Source organism: Rhinolophus sinicus, linkage group LG07 (assembly GCF_036562045.2).
Source record: "Rhinolophus sinicus isolate RSC01 linkage group LG07, ASM3656204v1, whole genome shotgun sequence".
NCBI lineage: Eukaryota > Metazoa > Chordata > Mammalia > Chiroptera > Rhinolophidae > Rhinolophus > Rhinolophus sinicus.
In genome coordinates, this window is record NC_133757.1 from 10,451,884 (window position 1) to 10,477,548 (window position 25,665).

At 38.2% G+C, this 25,665-nt stretch overlaps 1 protein-coding gene across 2 annotated transcripts in view; it reads left to right on the top strand.

Moving 5' to 3' along the window:
• The first annotated feature begins 16,545 nt into the window (after nucleotides 1-16,545).
• FAM204A (family with sequence similarity 204 member A) overlaps nucleotides 16,546-25,665 on the top strand; it is a 29,740-nt gene continuing 20,620 nt past the window's right edge. The window contains exons 1-5 of one of the 2 annotated variants that reach the window (XM_019725258.2): nucleotides 16,546-16,691; nucleotides 22,697-22,938; nucleotides 23,495-23,579; nucleotides 23,714-23,744; nucleotides 24,029-24,128. In XM_019725258.2, the coding sequence (XP_019580817.2) occupies nucleotides 16,619-16,691; nucleotides 22,697-22,938; nucleotides 23,495-23,579; nucleotides 23,714-23,744; nucleotides 24,029-24,128 (531 nt within the window). In that variant the 5' untranslated portion in view covers nucleotides 16,546-16,618. Of the gene's footprint in view, nucleotides 17,248-22,696; nucleotides 22,939-23,494; nucleotides 23,580-23,713; nucleotides 23,745-24,028; nucleotides 24,129-25,665 lie in introns of both variants that reach the window. The other variant, XM_019725259.2, reaches the window with a different exon arrangement.

Here is a 25,665-nt window from a genome sequence, read left to right on the forward strand (position 1 = left end):
CATGAAGAGGGTCAAAGGCAACAGACACAATAAATAGGCATTAGAGTTTGTTAGAAGGTGGTAATTGGCCACCTGCATTCTCATTCCCAAAGCAGTGCTGGCTCTTCGGAATCACAATCCTTCCAACATCTTCATTTCCCTCAACTTTACTAACTTGTTTGAGTTGTTTTCCCAGTATTTAGAAACAGGCAGTGAGTCCTACGGGGGAATTAAAAAAAAAAAAGCACTTGGCTTCAGCGGCTGCAGTGACTGAGTTTCACCACTGGGTGGAAAATAAATGAAAGGAGCTCAAGAGTCATTGCAAAGGGATCAATGGCAAAGGGGAAACTTGTTCAGTTACTGCTAAATTCACCCTCGTTTCAGCTCTCCATGTGACCTCTCTTCCACTTTTAGTGCGAAGATCATGCAACCAGGTAATTTCATCGCATACTGGTTGTGTTGTGCCCAGAAACTGAGAAAGGATTTTGTTTTGCAAAGGATTTGTGTGTGTGTATATGTATGTATATGTATTCTATTAGTATTTTCATTAATACCTATTTTTTCATATATGTAATATGTAATATATGTATATGCTTTGTGTATTCTACTTGCATTAATACCTATATATCTTTTCATATTTATTATATGTATGTATAAGTATGTGTGTATATACATATATGTATATATGTATGTGTATATACATGTATATATATGTATGTGTGTACACACACACACGGCATTATATTGTAGGCCTTCAACAAGCCACTTTAAAACCTTTTTGAGGTATGGCGTTCCCTGTACGGTAATTTTACCTACATGTTTACCATCATCATCATCATTGTTCACATTTAATAAGTTTACCATGTTACGGGTACTATGCCAGGTACTTTGAGGTAGTTAATGCTCACAATAACCCTACGAAATAGATGCAATCATTACTCCCATTTTATAGGTAAGGAAACTGAGACGTAAAGAGATTATCTCGCCCAAGTTGGAGCTGGGATTTAAACTCAGTTTTGACTGACAAGGCCATTATTTTGCACCAGGACCAGCAAACTTTTTCTGTAAAGGGCCGAGTAGTAAATATTTCAGGCTTTGCAGGCTCTGTGGTCTCTGTTGCATCTACTCAACTCTGCTGTTGTAGTGTGAAAGCAGCCATGGACAACGTATAAGTGAATGGGCATGGCTCTCTTCCAATAGAACTTTATAAAAATAGGTGGTGGGCAGGATTTGGCCCAGGGGCCATAGCTGACTTATCCCTACTCTTAACCCTAGGCTCCACTGCCTATGTGATGACAGAGGTTCAGATTAAAACTGAAAACTCTTCCTCTTTCCCCCTTCATAAGAATGTTTACCAAAGGCACCCCTTTAGACCTTGAGTACTCTGGGCCTTAGTCCCTTAGTTCCTTGTGGGAACAGAAAAACTTGACTTACATTGCAGCTCTGAAATCTACAATTCTGGGTTTGCAAGAACTGAGCTCAGCCACAAGCAGGTGCAGACAGTCATAGAAAAGAAAAGCGTGTGTCAATGTCTGTCTGAGTGGCTGAATCTCTCTAAAGGAGACAGTCAGATGAAAATTGTGATGAGCCTTCTCCAATTTCTTTTACTTCCAAAACACTCCTCTAAGTGGTGTGCCATATCAGAGCCAATGGTGGCTGAGTCGGAAGCTCTGGTGTTAGGGACGGTGCATGCTTACTGAATGGTAGTGTGCATAAGGTACAGTGCTAGGCACTTGACAAGCCCATTTTACTTGCTGTACCCCTATGTGGGTAAGTGAGGTATTTTGGGGGTGGAGGAGGAGAACTGATAGGGTTCAATACCCAGAGGGTTGCAGGCCAGGGCCTCTCAGGACAGTACTCGTTAAGGAAACTGGCAGGTCCAGAAACAAAGTATCATTAGCATGTGCTATGACGACACACTCACCTACTAAATTAATAGGCCATATGTGCTGTTGCATAGACCGGAGTATCAATTTCTTCATTTATCTGGGAGTATAAACACCTAAGGGGGGAGGAAAGTTGGTTCAAGCAGCATTTCTTGGACACCCAGCGTGTGCTAAAGCCTGGGAGCCAAGCTAGGGAAGAGGACACGGCCTTTGTCTGAAGGAACCTGCAGATGGGTTACTGCCTGCCACAGGGATACGAGGAGTGCTGTGTGGAGATGGGCCAGGAGCCAGATAAAAGTGGATTGTACCCCAATACAACCTATCTATTGGGGAGCACTCATCTAGAGTCTACCTATGGAATAGAAAGGACACTAAATTCAAGACAGACTTGCTCTGCCCCAGCTCTTTCTGAGACCTTGCACAACAATAATAGCAGCTCATCTGTATTGAGCACTTACCATGCACCTGGTACTGTATGCTAAGTACTTTACACATGTGACCTCACAATCTGAATCTGAATTCATGAGTGTGACAGTGTAGGCCTCGGGAGATTCAGCTTCAACATAAGGTTCTAGTTTTTTCTCTCCTACATACACCCTTATTTGCAGCTATATTGCATAGTAAGACTGTATGACAATTAAGTTCACGAACTTGTTGCAACAATGTTGTTAACCTTTTTTGGTATCCGAGGGATTATTCATTATGACTTTGTACCAACTGGACAAACAGTGAACCAAGTTTACTCTTTGGAAGTGCTGTAAAGTCTGCGTGAAAAAGTTAGACGACCTGAACTTTTCACCAACAATTCACAGCTCTTGCATCACGGCAATGCATCATCTCCCATGGCACTGTCTGTGAGGGAGTTTGTAGCCAGGAAACAAATAATTGTATTGGAACACCCTCCCTACTCACTTGATCTGGCCGCCAATGACTTCTTTCTTTTCTCGAAGATAAAGGAAATATTGAAAGGAAGACATTTTGATGACATTCAGGACATCAAGGGTAATATGACGACAGCTGTGATGGCCAATCCATAAAATGAGTTCCAAACTTGCTTTGAAGGGTGGACTAGGTGCTGGCGTCGGTACATAGCTTCCCAAGGGGAGTACTTTGAAGGTGACTGTAGTGATATTCAGCAATGAGGTATGGAGCAATTTTTCTAGGATGAGTTGGTGACCTTAATTGTCACACCTCACACATTACATTTTATATTACTTTTACTTCCAGCTTTAGCTTACACAATCTCTTCTACCTAGAATGCCTTCTCCAACTCAGTCTATCATAATACTAGCCATCCTTCCTGGCCCAGCTCACATGCGAATACTTCCTTGAAAATTTTTCTTCGTGGGGATCTCTCCTATGAATGCTTATAAAACTTTGCACCTCATTCAATAGCACTTAAGTGCTTTAAAATATTCACCTTAATGCTCTTCGTTCTGATTACAAAAATAAAACATTGCTCATGTAAATAACTCAAACAAAAATGGCAACATTTTTGCAAACACATCACACTCCTCTCATGATTTAAGTTCCTCAGGGACGAGCACTGTGTTTTATTCACCTTTATATCCTCCCAGAATCTGCTAGTTCCAGCATGTCTACCCCAGACTTGGTTCATAGGGAAAACTAACCATTTATTTGAATGAATGAATTATACTTAGGACTTTCATAGGTAAACCTAGAGCTGATTTTCAAAACTTATGTGAGATTTATGGTCATTGATACTATTAACATGTCTTCATTCCTAATACAACATTTCTTTCAAATTTTACTAATAAAATTATTTTGTTGCTAGATGAATGAAACGCCCATGCTTTCCTGGTGTGTGGGCCAAACCCATCTCTGATCCGCTGTTATTGCTAGAAATTCTATTGCCTCTATCTTCAGACCATTTTAGAGATGAATTATTTAATTCATGCTGAGAACATTTCAGTACTGCAAGTTGTTCACCTTTCAAAGTTCCTCAGGTATCTGCAAGAATTTGTGAGTTAAAATATTCCTGGGTTATAGGTCTTAACTTCATTGAAAATTGACTGCACATTTTTATCATTAAATCATGAGCATCACAGATGACTTTCACATTTCTGCTGAAGGCATGTTTCTTATTAGGCTAAAGCTTTTCAGGCTGTACAATTAATGGTTCATAGCACACTAGGGAACATTTATTAATTTTCATTTTACTTCTTTTTTGAAGGTTATGGAGGTTAAGGGTTCTAAGTTGGAGTTACTGAAATTTTAAAAGGTGTAAATAGGTAAATATTATGGTTCCTGGAAAAGTGAGACATTTTCCCCTGTAAGCATGTGATTAATATTACTAATAAAAATGTCATCAGCTTCCCTGCCAGGGTTATGCAGTTGGAAAGACATTTTGTATGTGTGTGTGTGGTTTGCTTTCCATATCTAATAGGACATTTTGAGAGATGCTTATGGAAGGAAATTACTTTTAAAAAATAGATTCTTGATGTTTTGTTGGTCTTACACAATGATTCTAAATGAAAAATGGTATCTCCCTACGCGTTTACTAAAGATTTTTCTCAACTACATTTGGTGACTTTTATCAGTATTTGAGCTACAGGGATTTGTTTCCTTTTGTCAGATTACATAACACATTCTTGTTGAAGGTTGACTTCCCTCCTGAAAGGCAGGCCTCCTTCCCCTAGTTTTGTGGGTGGGTTACTTATTTTATATTTCAACTTAGTTTCATTCATGAGCTAGTTTCCTAAGTAGTTATTTCCTTATGCTACTAGTCATAGTTCATGATGTTGGTTCTAAGTAGTGAATAATTTAATTTTGGCATCTATCAAGCAGGATTTTTTAAACATCTTTATTCAGATATATTTTGCATACCCCAGTTTACCCATTTGAAGTGCACAATTCAATGGTTTTTCATCTATTCACAGGATTGTGCAACCATCACCATGATCTAATTTTAAAACATTTTCGTCACCCCATTAGCAGTCACTGCCTATTCTGTCCACCTCTCTTCAGCCCTACACAGCCATTAATGTACTTTTGTCTCCGTAGGTTACGTAGTGTTTTTAAAACAAATTTTAATTATCTAAAAATGTTGGTGATTTATGACATTATGGAAGCTAATACGTGCAACACAATGCCCAGATAATGGCCTTTTTCTTTATGTTATTATCTTTACCTTTAACAACGAAGCATCTGGTTTGCAATAGCTTCAGCTCTATTGGTCGGTTGCAGTGGTATTGTGTTTGCCTTGCTGCCCTACTACTTGGTTGGTACTGTACGACTTCTATGTCTATCCTACACAAATGCAGAAACATTAGGTTAGAAAGATGGTGAATATTTAAGTGGTTAGCATGAAGCCCTGTCAGAGCAGAATATCTTAAGCAACCGTATTGTTTCTCCTTTTCATGCTCGTTATCTCGTTACTTCTACTTTACACATAAAGACACACACACACACACACACACACACACACACACACACACACTAGCCAAGTCACATATGGTGGAAGATGCTAGTGAGCATACTTTAAACAGTGGCAACCAGAAGTAGCAGGCCATGTCCAGTACTGATATATTCTTATGCACACTATAAAAATAACATGTGTTGTGTATTTTGATTGCATATACATATGCTTTAGTGTAAATCATAGGGAGAGTCGCAGAACATTCTCTAGAGGTTGGAAGTGCTAAAGCAGAAATGTATAAAATAGTATTCTAGGTCAATGCTTATTTACACTGATGTTATTCATGGATTATCAGAAAAACTGGAGGTTATTCATCTGTTCACTCATTCATGCAACACCTATTTATTGATCAAAGACCACGTAAACGGCACAGTGCAAGGCCCCAAGTAACGACAGACACCTAAAATTCAGCTTCCTTGGGAACTGTTGTCCAACCTCAGCTCGTAAAAGGTGGGCTGTCTTCTCAGAAGGAAAAGAGCTCAATGAATCATGCATCTTTTCCTTTCTCTTGAAAAACTGCAGCCTATATTTTGCAGGAAAATTCAACATAATTGGTATATACCTGTCTTTTTAGGTGAATTAGGCCTTAACTGACAGATAACCCATTTTGTTCTAAAATTCAACAAACTCGGAAAATCTTATTCCATACAATCTTTTGAATATGTCATTTGCCATTTATATTTGATGGCCTTAAGCAAAAAAAGTTATAAAAAGGTATTAATGCAAGTAGATAATAAAGCTGCATTCTATAAATCTATAGCAGCTTACAGTAATCATTAAAGCATGCAAAAGTCTTTCATCTATTCAAAAATATGCAGTGCACAGAATGTCTGCTAAGGTGCATGACAAGTCACAGTTAAATATATATTAATAAATGAATTAGCTTCATAAATAATAGCCATAATGACATTTTAGGAGACAATAAGTCTGAGGATTGTCAGAAAACGGTTGATGTATGAGCTTCACGTCTCAGTGATTCTTCAAAATGAATAGGCTTTGTGAGATAGTTCAGACCCGCGACCAGCCTATTTCCTTGAATAATTTACTTGTTGTCAATTTGTACAGCCACATTACACATGCAAATTGTGCTGCCTGTGCAAACACCACTTGGAGATGATAAAAACAAATTTACGAAGGCTATAGAAGAAGGATTTATTTCACTTTCTCACCCAGGTCAAGCAATACATGTATCTGACGATTGTGTGTACCCAATTTTGTTGTAATTATATCAGCAAATTATTCCTTATAATCTTATTATTTTTAGCAGTCTCCTTGTGCTTGGGATAATTAGCTTTCTTCACTCAGTGTAAAAACAATTCAACTTGCCAGCCAGGCAGGGCATAGCTCCATTATCTGTTTTGAGTTTAAATTTATTCCCTATATTCTTGGACACTTTGTGTAAATTAAAAATTTCATAGTCCCTAATACTGTACACGCTGTTCATTCAGTGATGAATTAAGGCCCCTAAACCTCTCCGTTTGCTATTAGATATCTCACCCACTTTATATGTTAATCTGTGCTAATGAATTCCACAACCCCTAGCCACAGCGAGATGACTAAAATTATTACCACTTACAGAGATATGCCTTTTTCATTTAAAGTTCAATTCAAATTGCTCCCATAAACAGTCTGCCACACAAAGATACCTCCTATAAAGGAGAGTTACTTACCTATAAGTAGAGTTCTCTGAAAGTAGTATTATCTTGGGATGCACATTCCTGGGTCATGTGCCCTCAGGTGTCTTGCACTGGGGGAGAGAATTCATGGCTGATAGGTAGGACTTTCTTTCCTTGGGGCACTTCATTAGCTCTGTGGCCTGATTCCTCCCGGTTATTTGTGCCACGCCCCTTCAACACAACCAATCCCGTCTGAGCAGGCCCTGCCTATAGTAGCAGGGTAGTATACTGCCCTCACTACCGAGAGAGAGTGGAAGGACTGGTCATCACAAAGGATTGCTGACGATCAAGAAGCACATTTTTCATCTTCAAAGAAGTTACCTGTAAAATAATATGCCTACTAACTGGAAAAACAAAAATATAGGTTCTTTTTTCCACATGTAATGTGAAATTTTAAATCTACGTTGACTTTTTATATAAATAACATTTTTTATTGTGGAAATAGACAGTCTCATTATGGATGAATTAGAAAATGTAAATAATACAAAGAATAAAAATCACACATTTTCTCACTAATACCGTGTTTCCCCAAAAATGAGACCCGGTCTTATATTAAGGTTTGCTCTAAAAGACACATTAGGGCTTATGTTCAGGGGATGTCATCCTGAAAAATCATACTAGGGCTTATTTTCCAGTTAGGTCTTATTTTCGGGGAACCACAGTAGTCCCCCCATCCAGTGATAGCCGCTGCCAGTATCTATGTTGACAAACTAGTTTTCTACTTACATACCCTCTTAAGATGGCAACAAAATCACTAGTCTTCTCAGGTCCCTCTTTAACGCCTTCCACCCAGAGGTCTAGGGCAGGGAGCCTGATCCATTTGCCCTTAAGTCTCTAACTAAACCCATCTGAAGAATGTTATTTGCTGTCTTCCTCTAAAGTTAAGTGATCCCCACAGTTTCAGGTGCTGAGCCCTTTGCTCCTGCCACCCTCTTTCCTTAACAGAACGTTCAAGAAAGTACCCATCCTGCTTCAGCTCTAATGTACTATCTGCAGATACCACTTTCCAAAATAACATGTTTTAAACAGCACAGCAAGGCCCCGGGGTGTAAGGCACAGCCTGGTCCTCTATATACCCTCTATATACAAGTGTCCCATTGGTAGGGGTGCTGTTTCACATCCATTGCTGCCTCTGCACTTGACCTTCACAACCACCATGAAAGCAGGCAGAGCAGGTGTTGTTATTCCTGTTTCACAGATGAGAACATCTAAGGTCCGAGATCCAGCAACCTGCGTGGGAGCAAGGAATTTGTACCTAGGTCTTCGGCGCTCTTAGAACAAAGCGCTCTCCTTTTTAATTCTTGCCCTTAATTGTCACTTATGACTTTGGAACTTAGGGCACTTGGTGTGTTTTCAGTATTCTTTCTCCTTAAAGACAGATCCTTTTCAAAGGTAAATCTTTGGAACGTTTTTGGTTGGAAATTCAGAGCTTCATACATTATTTTATTTTGGGGTCCCTTAAGTATTTATTACTTGAGAACGCTATTTACATAAAGCAAAATAGTTTGCTTCAGGAGAGTTTATAATAGTCTACTTTTTATAGTATCCTCTGCTTAAAAGTCAAAACAACTTCTTGGGAATGAGATTTTTCAGTTTACAGTTAAGAAAATACCCATAAATTAACTTAATTCAACATTACATTTGGGTGTAGTATAACTAGGACCCAACCTGAGCCCTTCCCCACTCTGTTTGTTCCTCTTTTTGACACAGGGTCACTGATGGCATCACACACTCGAGCACTTAGGATGACTTATCACATGTGACATAGTATGGGAGGAACGTAAACCTAGAAGAACAATTTAAATCATTTTAAGTTTTGAAACCATCACCTCAATTAACCTGAGCTAATATTTGGCAGAGCAAGATGTACAGCTCTTAACATCTAATCTCACATAAAGTGTGACATGTTCTTTAGTGAATAAAAACCAAATGTACTTTAATTCAGCATCTAATCTGAAAAAACAGTGTGTTCACCTAATTGTCTCATCTCCATTTATGAATTTCAAGCCCAAACCTAGAAAAGGATGAAGTAGGCCAAGCTGGTTTTCTCTGCCTCAACCATCCACCCTTCCTTCTCCCAACCTGGCCCTGTCGCTTCTTCCTGGGTCCTCTATGGCCTCCTAGTCCTCCTTCCCTTTGTTAAAACCCCTGTCCTGAAATCAGCTGATCATTTAGTCACAATGCAGTGTGGCTCGCTTCCTGTGTTTTCACTCCCAGGATTATCTTCATTTTGACTGGGACAAAAATCCTGGTGAAAAAAATATTTAGACACCAGGTAAACATTCTCAGTGACCATTGAACGATGTGACTTAGATCCAAGTTCTTGGTGGTTAGGCAACATATTTTAGTTGTAGAATCATTGAAAGCCATATAGAAGATCTGCGTTCCTTTCCTGGTCCATGATACAACTAATTTTAGGTTTTTTGGATAGTTTGCTCATATGCAAAATGAGGATAAAAAAAAGTTCTACATAGAAATTATGCCCTAATCTCTGAATGACCCTTGAATTATGCAAGTGAAGACTATTCTTCAAGCAGCCTAGCTAATGCTAAAATAACTGAACTTATTATAGATTTGAACTGCCATGATGAGCCCAGTACTTTGGGCTCAGCCAATCAACTGCATGCTTTAAAAAAAAAAAGTGAATGTTCTTTGGAGGAACAGAACAGAATCTAGAGTGTCTACAACATATCATTCACAATTTTTAGGATGAAATCCAAAATTTCATGTCATAAAAAGAAACAGGAAAATATGAACCGCTTTCAAGAGAAAAACAAAAATCAATGGAGATCCTGAAAAGACCCCAATGTTGGAATCGAAAGATAAGGATCTTAAAATAGTTATGCTTAAGGACTGAAAAGAAAGTATATTATAATGAATGAAAACATAGGAAGCCTCAGACAAGAGATATAGACTATAAAAAAGAACTCAATAGAAATTATAGAACTGAAAAATAAAATAAAAATTTACTGCATGACCCAATGGCATGGGTATGACAAAAAAAAGAATCAGAGAACTTAAAGATACACCATTATAAATGATATAATCTGAAGAACAGAGGATAAAAATTATAATAAATGATCAGAGCCCTAGGGTCCTGTAGACCAACATCAAAATGTCTAATATTTGAGGAATGGAATGAGAGAATGGCCTAGAAAAAAATTAGAAAAAAATATGATTTGAAAATTCTCCAAATTTGGTTAAAGACAGAAATTTTCTAGTTTACGAAGTTCAGCAATCTCCAAGCAAAATATATAAAATATAAACTGCATCTCTGGAAACATTATAGTCAAACTGAAGAAAAACAAAGATAAAGAGACAATCTTGCTAGCAGCCAGAGAAAAATGAGTCATTTCAAACAGGGGAACAATAATTTGATGGGCCTCTAATGACATCTCATTAGAAATAAACAGAGGCTAAAAGACAGTGAACAACTTTAAAATAACAAAAGAAAAAAACCCTCAACCCAGGATTCTATATCAAGCAAAAATATCCTAAAAAATGAAAATGAGTTCCACTTTTACCTAGGATGTGGAAAGCTCATTATTCATACTCTAAAAATAAGACAGTGCTGTACAAAGGACACAACTACAACTTTCCTTGAACTATAAGAACACTAAGTTTATAGGGATAACAAGTAGCTAAAAATCCAAAGAATGACAGACCCCATCAAGGAGAGATAAGATGGGAGCACTGGCTCATCTGAGAAAAGCACAGAAAGAAAGAGTATGTGGAAAAATGAAAAATAACTAGAAAGATAGTAGATTTAAATCTGACCACATGAATTATTACATTAAATGTAAATACTCCAGATACAACAATTAAAAGACGGAGATTGATGGGTTAAAAAAGAGAGACCCAAGTAGGTATTGATATGTTAAGAATAAAAAATGGGAAAACATGTCATGCAAATACTAATTAAAAAGAAAAACTAGAGTGGTTATATTCATATCAATCAAAGTAGACTTTATAACAAAGAATATTATTGAAGATGATGTTGACTAGGAGATAATGATAAAGAGGTCTATTCACAAAAACTCATAAAACTCAAATATATATGAACCTAAAACTAGCTTCAAATACCAGAAGCAAACTGATATAAATGCAAAGAGAAATAGACATATCCACAATAATAGTTGAAGATTTCAACATTCTTCTTCAGTAATCAATTGAACAAGTAGAGAGAAAATCAGTAAGGAAATAGAAAATCTGAACAACACTATTCACCAACTTGATCTAATTGATGTTTATAGAGCAATCCACACAACAGCAGCAAAATCCACATTCTTTTCAAGTGCATGATCAAATTTAAAAATTGCATTTCTATTTAATAGCATTCAACAGTTGGAAATTGAAATTAAAAACAGTACCATGTGCAATATGGTACAAAACCCATGAAATACTTAGGAAAAATTCTAAAACATGTGCATGGCCTATATGCTGAAAACCCTAAAACATTCATGAGAGAAATGAAAGAAAACCTAAATAAATTGGGCGATAAACTGTTCATGGATTAAAGACTCAATAATGTTAAGAAGTCGGTTCTCTCCAGATTGATCTATAGATTCAATGCATTCCCAATCAAAATCTCAGCAGTATTTTTTTTGAGACATTGACAAAATAATTCTAAAATTTGTATGAAAAAGCAAGCAAACTAGAATAGTCAAAACAATTTGTGGGAGGGAGAAATGTGGTTGGAAGACTCATACTACCTGATTTCAAAATTCACTATAAAGCCACTATAATTAAGACAGTATGTTATTAGAGAAAGGATATACATAGTCCAGTGGAACAGAATTGAGGGTCTAGAACATAGATCTACACATATATGGTCAATCTGATTTTCAACAAAGGTGCAAAGGCCATTCAACAGATGAAGGAGTTTCAACAAATTGCCCCCAAATAAACCTTGACTTATACTTTGTACCGTATACATAATTTACTCAAAATTGATCATAGATCTACAATCTATGCCTTTGAAGGCGCTCACAATGTATTTATTGGTCAGGGTAGACTGAGCTATGATAATTGATTGTACTTCTATATGCTATGTATCAACTATTATGAAGGCATAGAGAAGAAAGGCACAAACTGCATGAATAAGGAAAGGTTTAACTCAGGAGGTAATACTTGATTTTGAAGGATGAAAAGAAATTCAAAGGTATAAAAGAGAACAGTGTTCCAGGCAAGGGAAATAGCATGTGCTACATTCCATCTAGCTTACTTTTCCATCCTTAGGATCTATCGTTTATACTTATATCATGGACTTCACAATTTTAATACTTATGGTATAAAATGTAGTATTTATAACCAAATTACGTGTCTCAGGCTACAAACTTCTTCAGTGTATCAACAGGCCAGTTGATACACTTCATGTGTCTTCTCCTTAAACCTTAGCAAAGTGCTGAGTGTCAGGCGCATGGTAAGGACCACGAAGATGTGACATATGAATTTGATATTCTATCAATACTTAGGTACTCCTTAGTTTTTAAAAAAATATTTTTTGTCTATGTGCTCCAATAGAACTTTATTTATGGAAACTAAAGTTTGGATTTCATATAATTTTCACATGTAATGAATTATTATTCTTTTGATTTTTTAAAAGATGTTATTTTTTTTAGAGCAGTTTCAGATTCACAGCAAAATTGAGGGGAAGGGGCAGAGATTTTTCCATGCACTTACTGCCCCCACACATGCATACCCTCCCCCATTATCCGTATCTCTTACCAGAGTGATCTGGTACATTTGTTACAATTGATGAACCCACATTGACACATCATAATTATCCAAAGCCCGTAGTTTACCTTAGGGTTCACTCTCGATGTATATTCTGTGAGTTTGGATAAATGTATGCATATAACGACACGAGTCTATCATTATGGTTACAATGCAGAGAATTTTCGCTGCCCCCAAAATCCTCTGTGCTCTACGAATTTAATTCCTCCTCACAACTCTCTCTCTCTCTCTCTCTCTCTCTCTCTCTGTCTCTCTCTCTGTCTCTCTCTCTCTCTCTCTGTCTCTCTCTCTCTCCCTCGCTCCCTCTCTCCCTCTCTCCCTCTCCCCCTCCACCTACTTTAGTTTTTGTGTGTAAGAGAAGGAAACTAATATTTAGTGACCATTATTCAGTAAACGCCAGGGTCTGTGTTTAAAGCTTTACACAGTGTTCTTTTAACAGCTTTGGACTGTTTGGGAAGATGAAGGTATTAGGTAAAGGGAAACTAACCTAAACTCCAATGTATCAAAGCAGAAATGATTGAAGAGGGTTCCTCTGATGGGATCTGATCACTCACTAGGTACTGAGGGGGTTGGAGAGGAAAGACACATTTTGCTCCCAAAGCCTCTCTTTGCATGAGCTCCCACTGGGTACACATCTCACTGGGTAGTAATAATGTCTATACTTTATTGACTGTATTGTGCTGGGAAGTTTATCTTAAAGGGGGCAGTGAGTGCCAGTGGAGAGACCATGAACTGGAGAGTCCAGGGGAATTCCCCATGCCACTGCTGCTTGTTACTGGCTGTGTGACATTAGGCAAGTTTCTTAAACTCTTGAAGCCTTAATTTCCTTATCTGTAAAATGGATACAATAATAACTACTTCATAAGAGCATATGATATTAGATGCAATATACCTAGCATACAGAAATGTTCACTACACTTTCCTCTCCTGTCCTCTTTCTCTTCTGATGTACAGCCCATTGAACCAGAAGATTCTGAAAGCACTAGACAGGACCAATTAAAAAATGTGCTTTTCTTTGGCAACATCCTACATGACAGCAACGTTGTTTCCTCAAATGGTAACTCCTTCCGGTGTCACAGTACTAGTTGTTCAACGTATTCCTGGAAGACCAGGACTGTTTGTAGATGTTTTGGTTTGCAAGTTTAAAAACAAATCACAGAATTCCTAAAATGCAGAACTCCATTGTTTCTGTTCTTCTGCATGAGTCACCGGACAACTTTTTCTTCAATGCAGAAAATGAGGCGTTTTATATAGATGGAAATTAATTATTCTCTTTCTCAGTTTCAGCAAGAAACACATTTATTATACATCCAACAAGGTCATATTCACTTTTTCCAACTGAACAATATTTAAGGGATTTCATTATAGTTGGGGAAATTTTCATCAATCAGAGATTTTAGCAGCCACTAAAAAAGACCTCCACAATTAATCTTTTATAACATGAGTGTGACTTGTAATCTCTACACTAAGAAAAAAATTACTAAATATAAGGGAAAACTATTCAGAAACTATAATATTTCTTGGCAAAGAAAAACTGCTTTATGATTTTAAAGATATGTTTGATAATGTAAATGAAACTTACATGTTTAAAATGAGTGCCAGATGCAACACAATTCGAGCTCAATTCACTAGCTACATCACATTCACTAGGATTTAGTAAAACGTATTTAGTAATTCTATTTTTCATAGAAATCTCATAAATACAAGTATTTCATTCACAAAATGCATGGTTTGGCAGATTTCCAGGGCAGGAATTTTCTGGAGGGAAGGTAAATTTATTGATTAAAATAAATCAAATGACTGACATTTCCCCCAGAAAACTGGCAAAACAATAATATTCAGAGTGAAAGTCTCAAAACCAGAGCCAGTAGAAAAGTCTGAGCTACTTAAAAAAACATTTGTTATAAAAATCCAGTAATGTCATAGAGTAAACAATCAGATATTTGAGAATTCTCAAATTAACACTGAGAAAATTTTAGAATACATATTTTGGAGTAGGACTTACCAAAAACCTTTGATGTGAAATCTGGTGTTTGTAAGCTTTTGGAGTGCTTAAAATTACATTGCCCCTCTGTCTTTTGCACATTTGTATGTACTAAAAAAGTGAGTATTCCTTGATGGAATATATGTAGAAACAATCTAGATAATTCTTACATGTGTCAACATTACTTCCTTCCTACTCTATGTTTCAGTTCTTCCCCCACTGAACTCTTTCCCCATTCTGGTTACACTTTCATCATAAGCATTCTCATGGACTGAATGTTTGTGTACCCCTAAAATTCATATGTTGAAACCCTAACCCCCAGTGTGGCTGTATTTGGAGATGGGGACACTAAGGAATTAATTAAGGTTACATGAGGTCATAGGGATGTGGCCCTGAGAGGATTAGTCTCTTCATAAGAAACTGGAGATCTCTGTCTCCTCCCTCCCTCCCTCCCTCCCTCCCTCCCTCCCTCCCTCCCTCCCTCCCTCCCTCCCTCCCTCCCTCCCTCCCTTTCCAAACACACTTGTACAAAGGGGAGATCATGTGAGCACACAGCAAGATGGCTGCTGCCTCCCAACCCAAGAGACGAGGCCTCAGAAGGAAACCTACTTTGCTGGCATCTTGATCTTGGACTTCCCAACCTCAGGAACTGTGAGAAATAAATTTCTGTTGCTTAAGCCAACCAGTCTGTGGTATTCTGTTATGACAGCCTGAGCTGACTAATACAGCACTAAAGAGACCCAATGCTGCAGCTACAATAGCACTTTCACACACATCCTTTAACTGCTTCACTTGTTAAGGATTTGGATTCACAGAAAACTCCATTGAGAAGCTGGACACATTTTGCCGGGAGAGATTCATACAGATCCTTAAATCGCTCAGCTCTGTTCTATTCAGAGAATGAGAGCATGTTAAAAGGACCTTAGCCATCCAAGCTTGTCAATTCAGGTCTTACTGTGATTCTGGTGTTAATAAAAAACTATTCCATAAACCTGGCACATTTCTTGAAGACACTGGGGGTGAGGCAGTGGATAGTCAAGTAATAAGGTTAAAGATCTGTTTATACTAAATCGTGATATATTATTGAGTGCCATGCAAAATTTTTATACATTTTTAAAATGTTTCAAAGAAAGACATTATTCATAATATTAACAAATAGCCAAGACTGAAAATTACTGTGGGCCAGGTAATAGATTAAAGGCTTTATGTGTTTTTTCTCATATAATTGCTACAACACTTGGAAATAGGAAATAGTCTTCTTTTCATTATTACAGCACACTATTTCAGAATATGGGAAGCCTTTCTAAAATAGCTCAACTTCTATCATGGTCACATTATTCTTCTTTATTTTCTTCTTAGCACGTTTTTTTCTTCGTTGTTTTCTCCTTGCTTATTTTCTATGCTACCCCAAGCCCCTCCTCAGGGCCCAAAACACTGGCTGCCACGAAAAAGTTCAGCAAGCTTTTGGCCGAGGCCACACAGCTGGCCAGCGAAGCAGCTTGGACGATAACCAGATGGTAAGCTCCACGAGAGCAGGCATCGGACCGTTTTCTGCTAAACAGAGCCTGGCATGATGCCTGCTCAACAAACATGTTCAGCAAGAAAAAAAAGGGAGGGAGGGAGGAAAGGATGAACGAATGGAAACGTTCCCAGAAGGGCACTGAGCGCTTCTGCAGCTATGCTCCCTCCTTGCGGAACGAACTCAGATCAAGGTCTAAGCCAGCACCAGCGTACGGCAGGGAATGGACAAACAACAAAGCTGTAAGAAAAGACCAGAAGAAAGGCGAAAACGGTGAGAGGGAAAAAAAAAAGTAGAAAAGAACGAATCACTCTCTCCAGCAGATTTAAAAGCGGAGCTGAGCGCGGCCGGTTGCCATGGCAATTCAGAGGCCAGAACGGCCCTACCCCATTGGCTGAGATGCGAGAGCCAATGAGTAGGCGCGATGTTGGCGGGGTCTTAAGATGGCTGCTGGGAGTCTGTCTTCTAACCGGTGAGTGGGGCTGATTGCGGGGTTGGCTCCCGTCTGGCTCGGGCTCAGTCGTGAGGGGACAGGGAGGGCCCGGTGCGGGAACCGAGGGAGCTAGTGTGGGCGGCCTCACAGCCTTTCGACCGAGCTGCCCCGGCGCGAGCAAGCAAACCCCCCGGCCCGGCCCGGCCCACGGGAACGCCGGCGGGTCTGGCCTCCCATTTGCTTGGAAGGGGTGTCGCAGCGCCTTCCCCAGCCTGTTGGTGGGCGAGGGGTTCTCCCCTCGAGGAGTCACACCCTGGCCAAAGTGAGAGCGTTGAGGAGGCTTTGCTATCAGGGAAACAGGCTCCAGTTTACAATTGCTGTTCCCGGGAAAGAGCTGCAGGTAATGGGAGTGTCAGCGGGCTAGACATCCTGAACCAGAACCTTCGGTGTTAGTGCTGTGCCCGGGACGGGAGTCCTTCGGTTTGGGGATCGGAGTGTGACGCTGCCGCCCAAGAGCCTGCAGAGTTCCGGGCTGTGCAGCGACGCAGGAAAAGGTGTATCTTTCTAGAGCTACCCTCTTGCAGTCTTAAACCTTGTAAGTATTTTACAGTGACATCCGACTTCAGATGAGCCTCGAAATGTTACTGCTTAACTGTAAATCTTGAGTGTGAGGAAGTATTTTCCAGGCCTTGACTAAACAGACACTCTTTAATGAAAACACGCAAACATGCAAAATCCTGGTTAATACATAAATAGTTTATCTGGGTAATTGGATTGGTAACTTAAATCCGGTGATTTTTAAGTTGCACTTTCTGTATTTTTTTTAAGAGGAAACACGTTTATTTCGTGAAAGTAAATAGGATATTTACATTAATGTTGATGATACTTGTTTAAAAGCATTTTAGTTCAGTAACTAATTCCATGTCACAGAAACATTATCGTGTAAATTATTTAACATAATCTTCAGATTGATGGGTGGTGGTTTATAATTATCATACAAGTAAGATTAAATTCATATCAGACAAGGTTCAGATTTCTGTGATTATTTCTAATTGAATACAAAATACAGAAAATAAGACAACTTCATTTGGTGAAAACGGAATTTAAATTCTGGAATATTAGAGATAGGAGACATTTACTCATTAAATGGCCCAGATTATATCTTTTGGGTTTTGGTTATAAGAAGCTTCCTGGTCACCCAGAAAATGTGACAATATTACCTGAATGTGACTTTGATATATGCAATTTAGGATAGCATCTTACATAACTTTGTGCGCTTAAAAGGTGAGAAAAATTTTTTCTTAATCAGATTTTAACAAGGTTAGAATTATAGGCTAGAGTCATTCTTCAGACTCACTTTCACATCTTTGTCTCCGAGAATATATTGCTACTTAAAACTCTGTCCTCTAAAAGTTTGTCATTTGAAGCCACAGAGTTCCATTTCTGTAAAATAAGTGGATCACTGTGCATTAGGCAAGTCAGTTACCTTATTTATAAAAGGTAGTAATTCCTAATGGAAGGATAGTTGTGAGATTAGTGGTAAATCAGTGCCTGTCACATTGTTTGTATACCACGTATAGCAATGACCTGCTTTGTTTCCTTTTTCTGGTTGTTTCTTCTGTCATAGCTGGGGTTTCCTTCCCTTTCTCCAGAGCACCTTTTAGGTGTCCTGGGTGAAATGCCTAGTCTAACTGAAAACTAGCAATCCAGGCTATGGCAGCTAGGTTGAGGAGAGAACTTATTTACTGGGGTATTGGGGTTTAATCACTATTGCATCTGGTTGGGAGAGTGGAATGTTAAAGCAAAGAGTGAGTTGACTTAGGGTCTTTGGGCACATAACGACATTAAGATCCATAAAGAAACATTTTAGAGCTGCAAGACATCTCAGAGGTCATCTGATCAGACCTTCATTTTATTGCTTAAGAATGGAGGCCCAGACAAAATGCAGTGGCTTGCCCACAGTTATGTTGCTCAGGACTAGAAACCTGTCTTCTGACTTTCAAAACCATGTTTTTTCCTGCTATACCAACCGTTCCCAATCCTTTCACAACCTAAAACCCTTTTATTATAATTTGGTATATCCACGGGTCCCATATTTTGAAATATTGTGTCTACTAAAGTATATTCATTAGTTTAAAAAAAAATAAAAATCAGATCTGTAACTACCAATCAGAGCCTCTGATCAGCAAATACGTCGTGAAGAATAAAGCTTCATTGAATTTAAATCTCCTCACCTAAAGGTGGACAATATTGTTTGAGAGGGAGAACTGTGTTGGGCTTTTTGAATATTGAAATTTGTTTAAAGACCTTCATTACTGTCTTCTTAAAACTTTGTGAAAACCTTAGATTAGGAATCTGTCATGTTCTTCTTGATGCATTGCGATCCGCCCAAGTGTGCTAGATGAATAGTGACTATGGTTGGTTTTCAAGGGCAAAAGAAAACCCAGCCATTCAGACTAGAATGATACATATTTTGCAGCTCATAGTAAATTGTGTCAGCCCAGGACTAAAGTGTTCTGTGTACACAGAATTTTTAAAAAACAATAATTGTGGAATGGAATGGAAAAAATCTTAACTTTAAAAGTAGAGAGTATATGAAATAAAGGTGATATTCATAACCATAGAGAAAAGAAGGAGTTCTGAATCATTTACATCTTTGGGGCTAAAGATGATTAAATTAAAAATTATTTGAGTTATAGGCTAAAAAATGAAAGGTTATATACTAATACATGGACTGTTGTGTAGACCTGGCTAGAATCGACACTAAAAAAATTTAAGAAATTTCTGATTCTTTAGTATACCACATCTCTTGAGAATAGCTGAGTGATTTTCATATATATATAAGGAGTAATTTGGAGTGATTTGCTTTAAAATAAAAGTGTGGAGTGAGAGACACTTCCAGAAATAGAGAATCCTCCTTCTGAGTAGCCAAGACAGAAATAACGTGAGGCCTAGCATAGCACCAGGTGGTACCATAGTACAATGGGAAATGTGAGAAAGACATGTATATGCAATGAATGGAAAAATGGTGTTTTCCAGCATGAGCCCAAATCATGTCACAAAACAGCCGCTCCATATTGGCTGATTTGCAGTTAAGCTGCTTCTCAAGTGGGCGGTTCCACTTTGCAGGCTCCTCTGTTACTTCTCTGTGTTTATCAGTAGCCACTGAGTTGTGCTTGTATTTAGGGTTTTTGGTTTTTTTTACAGTTACAGGCGAATGGCACATTAAAGATGTTCAGGAATTGGGTTATGAAGCATACTTTATTTGAATTTTGCCTTATGGATTTGGACACGGTCCAATTTTTTAGTTATTTTAATTTTTCTTTTTTCCCATGGGCATACAAATGAAATCGTACCAGCCAATGCCACACCAAAGGGAATTTTTTGTTTGTTTGTTTGTTTTTGTTTTTGTTAGGGAGGGCGCAGCTCACAGTGGCCCATGCAGGGATTGAACCTTGGTGTTATCAGCACCACGCTCTAACCAACTGAGCTAACCGGCCACCCTGAAGGCAATTCTTAATGCCACTGAGAGATGAAAAACATGATTTTGAGAAAGTCCAAAAAGCGATCAAAAATACATAACTGCTTGAGGGCTGCTGAGGAAAGAAAGGCATGCCCTCTCCAGGATAACTGAGAAGCACATTTGGGTGCCCAAAGCATAGACTGTCCTTGGAGGTGCTGAAGTAGCGGGCCGGTGGCAGAGCTGTGCCTGTCTGAGAGCACGTGCCTTTCCTGAGCAGCCACAGCTGGAGTCTGGGCTGCGTCGTACTGGCTGCTGATGTACAGAAGCTTGCCGTGTAGATAGAATGTCAGCTCCATGAACTGAGGCATTTTTGCCTGTTTTGTACACTGCTGTCCCCGTGTCTGGAAGGCACACAGTAAGAATGCAAAACGCGCTGTGGACAGGGAAAAGACAGTGGTTTCGAACATAGAGCCCCAATTATGCTAAGAAAACTAAATCTGAAATTTGTTACTATCCTTAAGTCCTGAAATGGATACTGAGCCTAAAGGTATATTATATGCCAGTGTTAAAGTCATGTTGGAACTGATTATTGTTCCCCTTCCCCGCTCCTCAGAACAGTAGACATATTTTTGTTAATAGCATAACATTTGTTTTTCAGTATTGGCATATTTTACATGATGTCCTTTGTGCCAACAGAGTATCTGAAGTTGACCTCCATTCCAACTTTTAAAATCCTCAGGCCTGGTTTAGGGATGGATCCAGGTATTCTGAGACCTGGAGCATATATAATTTTGGGTCTCCTCTTTAAAAAAAAAAAAAAAGGAATCCAGATTCTAAATAGATAATTAGGTATAGGTATAGTATTTTGGGTCTGTGCAAATGAGGAGCCTTGAAGTTTAAGTTCCATTATCTTCCTGGTATTTTGTTTCTGGTTTTATTGCTCTTCAGAAAACCAGATAGCAGTATTTTTTATAGAAACTTCATGTCAGACTGTGGAAATCAGGGAAGTAAATGATTTGCATCAGTTGTTAGTTAGGTGAATGCACTTCAGACATTAGAAACTTCAAAACGACCTTATGAATGCCTCCCATAGAAATGAGAAGAATGTAGTACACAGCCACAGAAATAATAATAGCAAACAACTTAGCAATGACTGAGCCCCTAAAACGTCCTATACACTGTGTTGAATGTTTTCATGGCTTATCTCAATTAGTCCTCAGAATAACCCCATGTGCAGTATGATTATCCCCATATTACAATGCAGAACTGAGGGTCAGAGATGTTACAAATGATTTTCACATACCCCTGGTATATGGTAGAGTCAGGATTCCAACTGGAACAGTTTGTGTCAGAGTCCTTCCTCTTAAAAAGCCAGGAGAATATTTTGGTTTCAGAGAGCTAACAAGTGATGCGTCTGCACGAAAGCAGCAGAAAGTAAAATCTGATTCTTTGGACCTGGGAGGAAGTCCTTCAAATTATCAGGAATCTGTTATCAAAATTACGGAAAAGCCCATGATCCCTTTGTCTCAGAGACAATGATGGTGGTTTTCTTACGTCATTGGTCACAGTAGGGGACAGAAAACTCAGCAAAAATGATTTCTAGCCTTCCATTTTTATTCCTTCAGGTTGATAGTAAATCATGAGCAGTACAAGCAACTTCTCTATTTTAGGCTTTTTTTAAACAAACTGTTTTTGGCTCAATGTATACGCTAAAATACACTGTGCCATGGCGATTAATAGTGAAAATGTACTCACTTATGATAATTTTAGCAAATGATTACAATTTCAATTTTCAAAAACCATTTTTATTATACTTAATAGTTAATGGTTCTCTCTACAAATGGGCAGTATAGCTAATGCTAAATATTATTCTGAACTTTACCATTAGTTTCCCAAATATAGTATTGTTACTAACAAAAGCTTTGTTTTTGTTAAAGTGTTAAGATCATAGTCCATTTAGTATTTTAGCGAACAGCATAAAATTTTAAAGTAGGACATCTCTTTTACCACCATGCTTGCCTCAAACTGCTTGTATGGATTTAAAATTTTCCTTTGAATAATTGTTTTTCTGCTCTGTAGGCAGTAAGTCCCATGAAAGTTTTATATATTTAAATACAGTTGAAACATCCAATTTTGTTTTCTTCTCTAATTGTTATAGCTTGAAATACAGTATTATAATTCTTAAATTGCCTGCGTTGTATGATGTTAGGCTCTTAACATTCTTGAGCAATGAATGCTTTTAATGGGTTTTCTTTTTTTTTTTTTTTTTAGGTGAAATTATGCATATAATAGAGAATCAAGGTCCTATTTTCTTTAGGTCATTCATCTATATGTTTGTCTTGTAACAAACTTGCTTAAACTACTTTATACTTTTAAAATTTATACAGGCAGAGATTTTAATTATTTTATTACGGAGGGCACATCCCATTATAGATTTTTAGAAAGTTTAGTCGGACTGTTCCAACTAACCATAGATGTAATTAACCATTGGTGTAATTATTAGATTCCTGGGGCGTCATTTAATGGTTTTAAAATTCTTTGCCTGTCTAGTTGAAGTCTAAATTCCTCTTTTCCACTTCAGAAGAAAGGATGTGGAGTGGACTGCTACCTCCTGGCCTAAATGAAAGTGATGTTGAGTTGAATTCTGAAGATGAAGACACACTGGAGAACGCCGGGCTTCGCTTAAAGGAGGATAAAGAAGATGGGACCGTTACAAAAGCAGAGCCCTCCGATCCCCCTCCAGATGGACCGGAAGCTGAAGCAGAGGCAAATGTAAACGCATACGAAGAGTGTCCTTCAGGAATTCCCTCACACATGTGGAATGTAGGTTTTCTCTGATGTGTTCTTACGAAAGCCATTGTTTGTGCATACTCGTGTGTGTGTCTCTGCCGTCATCAGAATGTGCATGTTCTTGGCAGGCAACGGGCAGAAAAACTTGACTAGAATTCTTTTATTCCACTGTAGGTCTGTGGGCTGCCCACATCAGGTACGGTGGCATTAGCCACTCAGATACTTGCTTTCATGTTTGTTTTGTTTTTCAGAAATAGAGGAAGAAAACATTTAGTAAGATTAGCTACTTTGCCTAAGGGGATATAGGAGGAGTTTTTATCTTAATTTTATCTTTTCATTATCTATATGAGTCATTGACTTTTACTCTCAGATTATCAGGTTGACTTATTTAGAAATAAATGAAGATAAAAACTCAGATTGAGAAAATCTGGAAGAATGGAGTTGCTCAGGAGCTGAACTACTTTCATTAAATATATGTTTATAAATACTAGAATATAATTATTGTTTAATGTGTTTGTTAGTTTTTGAATATATGCTTTTCCCCAAAATATATTTGCTCCTTATTTTATTTTTTTTGACTTTTGTATAGAAATTTCAAGAATTGCATAAAAAACACTCTGAACAGAAAACCTCATCTTCAAGATTCAGGAGAAAAAGGAAACGCTCCAAAAAAGGTGTTTTGTTTTAATTCAGGTTAATTGTCAGTAGTGCTAATGCTAAACTATAACTGAGCTCAATAATTTTTAATAAACATAATTTTGAGAGAACCAAATACTTAGGTATTAACATTTTGTGAAATTTTTTTCAGGTAAATTGAAGAATGAAGAAGAATCTCAGAGGTAGGTAGAATTAAAAATATTTGTCTATTCTAGACAGTATTATAGAATTTGTAGAAATTCTATAATAATTTGTTGAATTACCTCTGAAACATAAGAACTGGTTGTTGTAATATAATTGTAGTTGTAATATAATTGTAATTTGTTGAATTACCTCTGAAACGTAAGAACTGGTTGTTGTAATATAATTGTAATTGTTGTAATATAATTGTAGCAACCAATTAAAAACAGTAAAAATAAAAGTGAGTACATTTTGTATAAAATGTAAGTTATTGTTTATCTTGTAGTGAACAGTCCTCAAGTCAAACCCAGTGGAAGGAACTTACTCAGTATTTTGAAGTCAACGACAGATTTGAACCCCCTGTTAAAAAGAAAAAAGTTGATAAGGTAAGATCTTTTTTATTGCATCTTACGTTACCCAGTAGGAAATGTTTGTAATTACCTTGCCCAACGTATTTCTCCTCACTAAGTCATTCAGTGAAAAAGTTGAAATGCCTGCTATGTGCCAAACGAGGTGCTATATAAACAAGTAAATATATAGTTACAAATCATGGGGAAAAAAAAGAAAACTTAAGGAAATGAACAGGGTATTGGCAAGAAGTTGAAACGGAGGCCAGCCCAGTTGTGTGGTCAGGGAAGGTCTTAGAAGATGCCATTTCATTGAGACGTGAAGGATGAGAAGGAGCCACCTATATAGAGAATGCTAGTGTAGAAGTGACAAACTGGGGAAAGATCCCAGGGAAGAACGTTACCATGGGACATTTGTGTAACTAAGAAGGTCAGTCTGGCTGGAACGGAGTCAGTGAGGAGGAGGGTGGCCAAAGAGACGATTGGAGAGGCAGGGACCAAACTGTGTAGGACCTTAAGGGGCCTAGTAAGAAATAGGGTTTTAGTCACAGTGCAGTTGAGAGTCATTCAAGGGTTTTAAGTTAAGGGAGTGACGTGATCTAAATTATGTTTTAGCAGATTGCTGTTATGTGGAGAATGGACTGTGAGACAGCAAACATAGGTGAGAACAGAACAGTTAAGAGACTCTTCTAGGCCTAAGATGAGGCGGCTTGAATGGTGCTGCTGAAGATGGAGAAAAGTGGCAGGATTTGAGGTCTACCAGAGAAGTAGAATTGATGCTCTTTGCCTCTGGAGTGCTTGTGAGGTGGTGGGAGGATTTGGGCATAAGCAGGGAAAGAGCCATTCAAGGTTTTACCTTAAGCGGTGGTGTGAATGGTGATGCTAGTTATGAAGATGGGAAAGCTTGGGAGGGAAGATGATTTAGCGTGGGGCCTCTCCAAAATTCAGTTTGGAGCATGGGTGATTCAGCACGCGAGAAAGTGGTAAAGTGAGGCAGGAGCTTGGAGGAGTGTCTGAGCTTCAGAAACACATTTGGGAGTCATCAGTGTATAGATGATATTAATACCGAGCAGAGGCTTGAATGAAGGAGCAGCTTATGTCCTCACATAGGCACATGTTGACAGACTCCAGAAGCATGACAACTGACCACTGAGTGATACGGCTAGAGGTACAGGGCCGCCTGGGTGAAGCTCGAGTATGTTGTGCCTTGCGTGTATAGACAGGTTCCTCCTTCCTGGGTCATTGCTGTGGAGTACTGTGTGTACATAGATAACATTACCATTTTCTGATTCATCAGTATTTCTCCTGAAAGCCCCTCATTTTAAATCCAACATTGGGTAGTATTGTGTCATCGAGGGCCTGTGCATTAAGGAACTGACACAACAGAATTTTGCTTGTGAACCTTTTGATTCCAACTTTGCCAAGTGTTGTTGTCGTTTAATTCCCTAGAACACTAGGGAATTGGAATCAAGATCGCTTTCCGCCACAACTAATTACTGCTGCTGAGCAGTCTCTTTTTAATAAATGTTCAAGCAGGTGCAGAAATGCTAACTTTCTTACAAAGAAAGATGACTGT